This window comes from Nipponia nippon, unplaced genomic scaffold (genome assembly GCF_047370975.1).
Source record: "Nipponia nippon isolate SJK-2023a ecotype South Korea unplaced genomic scaffold, ASM4737097v1 scaffold_15, whole genome shotgun sequence".
NCBI classification, from domain to species: Eukaryota; Metazoa; Chordata; class Aves; order Pelecaniformes; family Threskiornithidae; genus Nipponia; species Nipponia nippon.
This window is the reverse complement of record NW_028262331.1, coordinates 11,818,031-11,826,076: the sequence shown is the minus strand read 5'-3', so window position 1 is coordinate 11,826,076 and position 8,046 is coordinate 11,818,031. Positions and strand designations below refer to the sequence as shown.

At 62.6% G+C, this 8,046-nt stretch overlaps 1 protein-coding gene across 1 annotated transcript; it reads left to right on the top strand.

The window, feature by feature from the left end:
- The first annotated feature begins 3,415 nt into the window (after positions 1–3,415).
- On the top strand, positions 3,416–5,495 carry LOC148056343 (E3 ubiquitin-protein ligase PHF7-like). The gene is made up of 8 exons (XM_087752089.1): positions 3,416–3,527; positions 3,711–3,802; positions 3,923–4,024; positions 4,329–4,453; positions 4,536–4,698; positions 4,818–4,924; positions 5,049–5,162; positions 5,366–5,495. The coding sequence occupies exons 1-8, from the start codon at positions 3,416–3,418 to the stop codon at positions 5,493–5,495; spliced, it is 945 nt and encodes a 314-aa protein (XP_087608215.1).
- Positions 5,496–8,046: the final 2,551 nt, after the last annotated feature.

Sequence of the window (8,046 nt, the reverse complement as noted above, 5' to 3'; positions counted from 1 at the left end):
TACTGGGAAAATGTCAGGATTGTGCAGTTTTGTTGAGTTGGAAGAAGGCAAGGAAACTGCCTTGAGGAAGGCTTCCTGCAAGAGGAAGCACCGGCCATGGGGCTGCGACTTTCAGATTCCATCTGCGTGCCTGGCAGGGACCGGCCAGCGCCCAAACCCCCCTGACACCAACCCTGCCGCTGCTGCAAGGACCCCAGCGGCCGTGAGCCACGCTGGGGCACGAAGCCCCATGGCCAGAGCCCTGACGGCAATCCCAAGCAGGCAGCCGTGAAGCAACAGCAGCAAGCTCCAGGCAGGGCTTTGCTTTGCAACGGCCCCAGCAGCACCCCTGTGTCAGGGGGCTGCGGAGTTGCGCCGTGGACAGGCAACTGTCGTGGTTTAACCCCAACCGGCAACTGAGCACCACCCAGCCCCTCGCTCAGTCCCCCACGGTGGGATGCGGGAGACAATTGGAAGAGTAAAACTGAGAAAACCCGTGGGTTGATAAAGACGGTTTAATAACTGACATAAAGTAAAATAGTCGTAGTAATAATAATAATACAAAGCAAGTGATGCCTGATGCCATTGCTCACCACCTGCCAACCGATGCCCAGCCCCAAGCAGCAGTACCCCCTTCCTGGCCAGCTCCCCCAGTTTCCATACTGGGCACGACGCCATAGGTACGGAATGGCCCCGTGGCCAGTCTGGGTCAGCCCCCCTGGCTGTGCCCCCTCCCAGCTCCGTGTGCACGGGCAGAGCAGGGGAAGCTGAGGCGGCCTTGACCGGTGTGAGCACTGCTCAGCGACAGCTGAAACATCAGGGGGTGATCAACAGGATTCTCATCCTAAAGCCAAACCACAGCACTGGAGCAGCTACTGGGGAGAAAATTACCTCTATCCCAGCCGAAACCAGACAGGGATTTGCTTTGCAACAGCCCCAGCAGCATCACTGTGTTGGGGGCTGTGGAGCTGCGCTGTGGACGGGCAGCCCAGCCCAGCTCAGCTGCCGTGGCATGGGCACCCGCAGCCACTGCCGCCATTGCTGGCGGAAAACCACTGCCAGGAATCAAATCCCAACTTATTCCCAGTTTTGCCACAAATACCACTTCTCACCCACTCCACCAGTCACAGCGGGGATGCAGAGTCAGCTCTGAAGCTCCGCGGCCAGAGCCTCGATGGGCACCAGGTGGATGAAGGCTGCTCCAGCCTCCCTGCGCTCGCTGGAAGCCTGCCCCAAAGCACCTGCATTTTCACAGAATCACAGACTGGCTGGGGTTGGAAGGGCCCTCTGGAGATCATCTAGTCCAACCCCCTGCTCAAGCAGGTTCCCCCAGGGCAGGTTGCCCAGGATCGTGTCCAGGCGGGTTATGAATATCTCCAGCGAAGGAGACTCTACAGCCTCTCTGGGCAGCCTGTTCCAGTGCTCTGTCACCCTCAACAAAAAGACGGTTTAGCTCATATTCAGCGGGAACGTCCTGTCGTTCTGGTTGTGCCCGTTGCCCCTTACCCTGTCGCTGGGCAACCCCTGAAGAGAGCCTGGCCCCATCCTCCTGACACCCGCCCTTCAGCTGTTTGTAAGCGTTGATAAGCTCCCCTCTCAGTCTCCGCCAGGCTAAACAGAGCCAGCTCTCTCCGCCTTTCCTCATAAGAGCGGTGCTCCAGTCCCCTAACCATCTTGGCGGCCCTCGCTGGACTCTCTGCAGTACTTCCTTGTCTTTCTTGAAGTGGGGAGCCCGGAACTGGACGCAGCGCTCCAGACGGGGCCTCACCAGGGCACGGCAGAGGGGGAGGATCACCTCCCTCGGCCTGCTGGCCATGCTCTTCCCAATGCAGCCCAGGATACCATTGGCCTTCCTGGCCGCAAGGGCACGTTGCCGGCCTGTGGTTAACCTGTTGTCCACCAGGACTCCCAGGTCCTGCTCCACAGAGCTGCTTTCCAGCAGGTCAACCCTAACCTGTACTGGTGCATGGGGTAATTCCTCCCTAGGTGCAGGACCCTGCCCTTGCCTTTGTTGGACTCCATTAGGTTCCTCTCCCCCCAGCTCTCGAGCCTGCCCAGGTCTCGCTGAACAGCAGCACAGCCTTCTGGTGTATCGGCCACGCCTCCCAGTTTTGTCTCATCAGCCAACTTGCTGAGGGTACGCTCTGTCCCCTTCAACGTCTTCTTGTCGTTAAGGAAATTATTGACACGAGTGACAGGCCTGGTATGGTCCAATTTCCTTCGTTTGTCATCCCCATTGCTGCTGGACGGGCTCCAGGGGCTGCGGGAGGCTTTTCCCCATGAGACGAGGTGATTCCCGGGGACGTGGAGCCCCCCGGCACCAGCAGGGTCACCCCCATGGGTGCCCATCTCTAGGGTCTGGCCAGGGCTGAAGGACAGTGCTAAACCTCCAAGCACCTCTCCTTCTGCAGCCACCCCTGTTTAACCCCTTGACCCATCTGGGATAAAAACCAAACCAACCCCCCAAACCCAGCCTTTCTCCCATTGCGGGGCTGGGCCTGCCCTTATCCCTGCCTCAATCTGCATCCCAGCTGGCGGGCAGCTGCCCAGGGCGCCCTTAAACCCCACGCCCGGGCAGGGGCTGCTTCATCCTGCCGGGGAGCTGGGGGCACCAGCCGTGGCCCTTGGGGGCCGGGGCGGAGGAGGGCTGGGGCTGAACTGTCACCTCCGTCCCGCAGGTCCTTCTGCTGCAAGCACCGGCCGACGCAGCGGGACCCATGGTTTCTCCCGCAGGCTCTTCATTGTCTCACTCCAGCTGCAGGTCAGAACAGGGCCTTTTATTAAACCCATCGAGGGACGTACAGCAGTGTGGAGAGGGCGACAGCAGGGGAGGGGACACAGCCAGCTCCATAACCGAATGAGACGAGAACGTACAGGCAATTATGGCATGCCAATAAATGGGGCTTCTGGGGAAGGCAGCTTCACGTGGAGGCGCTGGTTGGTGCTTCCAGCAGAAGGACCTGTGGGATGGAGACGGCAGTTCAGCCCCAGCCCCGGCAGGCAGCCATGCTCACTTGAACTCCCCGAAGAGTCCAGGGGCCGGAGTCTGGGCCGGCTGCAGCGGGGGGCACCGCAAGGGGCAGGGAGATGATGACCACAACAAGCCCATGCCATGCTCCCTCCCTGCCTGGATCACAGCCCCGCGCCTGGCCCCAGGCCCCAGATGCCGGAAGGTGATGACTGGGCGCGGGGACGTTTGTGACACGGCTCCGCACATGCGGGACTGTGTTTGTGACCATATGCGTGCGCGGACCTGTGTCACAAACGCCCTGGGCTGGATAAATACCCCCGCGCAACTGCCCCCGGCTCTGTGGCGCGTTTGCCACGGACACTGGAGGGTGGGAATGGTCTTTGACCACACCGCTGTCCCCACGCCCAGCCACCCCCTTCGCTGCAGCCACTTGCAGAGATGAAGCTGAGGTCTCGGCGCTGCAAGATGCCACAGTCCCGCCCCGCCAAGCGTCGGGCAGCGCCGCCGGAGGAGCAGGCAGGACCCTCCTGCGCGCCTCCCCCATGCAAAAGGAAGCCTCAGGCCCCCGAGGAGGAAGGTGAGCGCAGAGCATCCCCCGGGCACCTGCCAGAGGGGATTTTGGCCGGGGCCCGGCTGTGCGAGCAGAGGGCCCCCTGCCATGGGAAGGTGCTCCGGCCTCTCCCCCATCCCGCTCCTGGCATTACCGCAACTGGCACCCCGGCGCGGTGCTGGGGGTGACGCTGCTGCTGTCCCCTGGCAGTGTGCGGGCTGTGTCAGCGGGCAGACTGCGACCCCCAAGTCGTTGGGCAGCTGTGCCGTCAGGGTGGGCTATGTGTCCATGAGAACTGCCTGGTGAGTCCCCGGGGCTCGACACCCCCTGGTCCCCAACACCCCCGGTCCCCGACACCCCCGCGTCCCTAGCCCCGCACCGCCGGCAGCCCGTGGCACGCACTTTCTTTTCCCCTCTTGCAGTACCACGCCGGCAGGCTGAGCCAGAGAGGGGCCGATGACGAAGGCTTCTATGGCTTCCTCTTCCCGGACATAGAGCAGGAGCTGCAGCGGGTGGCACAGAAGGTGAGGCCGGGGCGCACGTGTCCCCACCCCGGTCCCCATGCCCCGCGTCCGGTGCTGCACAGCCCGGCAACCCCCAGGGATGCTCTGGCAGCTGGCTGCAAGCAACCCCCAGATCCTCCTTCATGCAAGGAGGCCCATTTCTGCAGAAACTGGGGATTTGGAGAGGGCCGGTGCCTTTATAAGCAGCCTGGCGTCACCGGCCAGGCGGCCCACCGAAATGTTGCGGGGCTGTGCCGGGTGAGGGCGAACCAGGGTTCCCGGGGGCGTGCGGCGCTGACGCCGTCCACCTCCGTGCTGTCCCCAGAGGTGCTGTGTCTGCCGGCTGCGGGGCGCCTCGGTCACCTGCCGGGGCCGGCGCTGCCACCGAGTATTCCACTTTCCCTGTGGCATCGAGCGAGGCTGCGTCTCCCAGTTCTTTGGGGAGTTCAAGTGAGTGTTGCCGCCCTGCGGGGCCAGGGCCGGGGCCGGGGCGGAGGAGGGCTGGGGCTGAACTGTCACCTCCGTCCCGCAGGTCCTTCTGCTGGAAGCACCGGCCGACGCAGCGGCTGCGGGCGGTCCAGCAGGGCCAGACCCTCTGCCTCATCTGCCAGGAGGCGGTGGCGGAGCGGCCCTGCTATGACACGCTGGTCTGTCCCACCTGCACCAGCGCTTGGTTCCACCGCCGCTGCATCCAGGTGGGCGGCATCGCCCCCGGCCCCTGACATGATCACCCCTCTTGTCACCCCGTGGCCCAGCTCCGGGGGGGCGAGCGGTACCCCCCGCCACTGATGCTGATGCCATCTCTCTGCCCCAGGGCCAGGCGTTGTCCTCTGGCCTGCACCACTTCCGCTGCCCGCTCTGCCAGGACATGGCGTCCTTCCAGGAAGAGATGTTTCGCCTGGGCATCAAAATCCCCGACAGGTCGGTGCTCTCCCCCCGCCTCCCTCCCCCTCTACGATGCTCCGGCCGATCCCCTCCTGTCTCCCTGGGTGCCGGCGGGGTGTCCCCCACGCCCGCGGGGCTGACTGCTCCCCGGCTCCCGCAGGGATGCTGCCTGGGAGGAGGACGGGGCCTTCGCGGACCATTATCAGCGGCACAGCTCCTGTGACGCCAGCCAGTGCCTGTGCCCGGCGGGACGGGAGCAGGCGGAGGCGAATGGGTGAGTGCCGATGACCCTGGTCCCCACAGCCCCGGCGAGGAGACGATGCCTTCGTCTCCTCCTTTGGGCAGGGATGGAGGTTCCCTGGGCTGCTGAGCCGGGCACGGAGGGGAGCAGGGTGGAGCTGGGCTCAGCACAGCGCTGGAGCTGGCAGCCCGCAGCTCAGGGGCCTTTGCTGACAGTGGGTCCTGTTGCTCCCCCAGGCCCTGGAGACTTCTGCTTTGCAGCTCCTGTGGCTCCCAGGGGACACACCAGCGCTGCTCTGCCCTAGGAGAGGGTGCCAGCTCCTGGGAGTGCAACGACTGCAGCGACACGGGCACTGGTGAGCACTGAGCACTGCAGGGCGAGAGCCTCCGCGGTGGCCCCCACCCTGCTGCTGGCACCACGGGTGCTGCCAGGCCGTTTGCCAAATAGGAGCAGCGCTGGCAGCCCCAGGTGAGATGCTGGTGTCACCCCGTGGGGACGTGCTGGGTGGCAGCGGAGCTGAACGCGGACTGGGGAGGGGGAAGCACCGCAGCAGCTGCCGTGGGGCCGAGGTCGCCCTGCGCAGGGGAGCAGCGAACCCAGGGCGTGGGGAGGGCAAGGGGGTCCCCGTGGGTCCCTTCTCCCACCACGGGGCTCCAGCAGGGACTTCAGAGACACCCAAAGGGTTTGATAGCACAAACACTATTTAGGCATCAAAACTCCTGACTCTTCATTAACAGGACTATTGATAGAGTTTAAATTACTTTGTTTTAAATTATTGTTTTGGTACAGTTTAAATTAGTTTTGTGTTTTCCCTTTTCTTAGCAAAAAAATTTAGTTTAACTAACTTGAATAAGTTAAACAGAATAATGTTTCCCGTTGAAGAAGGCTGCCGTTCAAGTGCTCCCAGCCCTCCCCACAGCCACGAGGGTCCCCGCTGACGGGGATGGGGCTCTCCAGCTGCCCCGGCGGAGCGATGGCACCCCCAGCCCTGGGGAGGACACAGCGACGCCGGTCTCACCGAGATGGGCCTCGCACGGGGAGCAGGTGGCCGCGAGGAGGAGAGCGACCAGGGCGGCTGCGAGGACCTTCATGGCGCCGCGGGGGCCGAGGGATCTGCAAGCGGGGCTGGAGCTGGGGGCTGCAGGGCTCTCCTCTGCACCATGCTCGGCCCCCGTGGCGATGCCCTCCGTTTATGCCCCAGCTGCTGGGTGGGCACGGGGTTTCAAGGAAATAAAAAATAAATGCATCATACTGGGAAAATGTCAGGATTGTGCAGTTTTGTTGAGTTGGAAGAAGGCAAGGAAACTGCCTTGAGGAAGGCTTCCTGCAAGAGGAAGCACCGGCCATGGGGCTGCGACTTTCAGATTCCATCTGCGTGCCTGGCAGGGACCGGCCAGCGCCCAAACCCCCTGACACCAACCCTGCCGCTGCTGCAAGGACCCCAGCGGCCGTGAGCCACGCTGGGGCACGAAGCCCCATGGCCAGAGCCCTGACGGCAATCCCAAGCAGGCAGCCGTGAAGCAACAGCAGCAAGCTCCAGGCAGGGCTTTGCTTTGCAACGGCCCCAGCAGCACCCCTGTGTCAGGGGGCTGCGGAGTTGCGCCGTGGACAGGCAACTGTCGTGGTTTAACCCCAACCGGCAACTGAGCACCACCCAGCCCCTCGCTCAGTCCCCCACGGTGGGATGCGGGAGACAATTGGAAGAGTAAAACTGAGAAAACCCGTGGGTTGATAAAGACGGTTTAATAACTGACATAAAGTAAAATAGTCGTAGTAATAATAATAATACAAAGCAAGTGATGCCTGATGCCATTGCTCACCACCTGCCAACCGATGCCCAGCCCCAAGCAGCAGTACCCCCTTCCTGGCCAGCTCCCCCCAGTTTCCATACTGGGCACGACGCCATAGGTACGGAATGGCCCCGTGGCCAGTCTGGGTCAGCCCCCTGGCTGTGCCCCCTCCCAGCTCCGTGTGCACGGGCAGAGCAGGGGAAGCTGAGGCGGCCTTGACCGGTGTGAGCACTGCTCAGCGACAGCTGAAACATCAGGGGGTGATCAACAGGATTCTCATCCTAAAGCCAAACCACAGCACTGGAGCAGCTACTGGGGAGAAAATTACCTCTATCCCAGCCGAAACCAGACAGGGATTTGCTTTGCAACAGCCCCAGCAGCATCACTGTGTTGGGGGCTGTGGAGCTGCGCTGTGGACGGGCAGCCCAGCCCAGCTCAGCTGCCGTGGCATGGGCACCCGCAGCCACCGCCGCCATTGCTGGCGGAAAACCACTGCCAGGAATCAAATCCCAACTTATTCCCAGTTTTGCCACAAATACCACTTCTCACCCGCTCCACCAGTCACAGCGGGGATGCAGAGTCAGCTCTGAAGCTCCGCGGCCAGAGCCTCGATGGGCACCAGGCGGATGAAGGCTGCTCCAGCCTCCCTGCGCTCGCTGGAAGCCTGCCCCAAAGCACCTGCATTTTCACAGAATCACAGACTGGCTGGGGTTGGAAGGGCCCTCTGGAGATCATCTAGTCCAACCCCCTGCTCAAGCAGGTTCCCCCAGGGCAGGTTGCCCAGGATCGTGTCCAGGCGGGTTATGAATATCTCCAGCGAAGGAGACTCTACAGCCTCTCTGGGCAGCCTGTTCCAGTGCTCTGTCACCCTCAACAAAAAGACGGTTTAGCTCATATTCAGCGGGAACGTCCTGTCGTTCTGGTTGTGCCCGTTGCCCCTTACCCTGTCGCTGGGCAACCCCTGAAGAGAGCCTGGCCCCATCCTCCTGACACCCGCCCTTCAGCTGTTTGTAAGCGTTGATAAGCTCCCCTCTCAGTCTCCGCCAGGCTAAACAGAGCCAGCTCTCTCCGCCTTTCCTCATAAGAGCGGTGCTCCAGTCCCCTAACCATCTTGGCGGCCCTCGCTG

Coding starts and splice junctions, on each gene's coding strand:
- LOC148056343 (XM_087752089.1), top strand. CDS start 3,416: ATGCCACAGTCCCGCCCCGCCAAGCGTCGGGCAGCGCCGCCGGAGGAG. Junction 3,803..3,922: donor GTGTCCATGAGAACTGCCTG/GTGAGTCCCCGG, acceptor CCCCTCTTGCAG/TACCACGCCGGCAGGCTGAG. Junction 4,454..4,535: donor CAGTTCTTTGGGGAGTTCAA/GTGAGTGTTGCC, acceptor TCCGTCCCGCAG/GTCCTTCTGCTGGAAGCACC.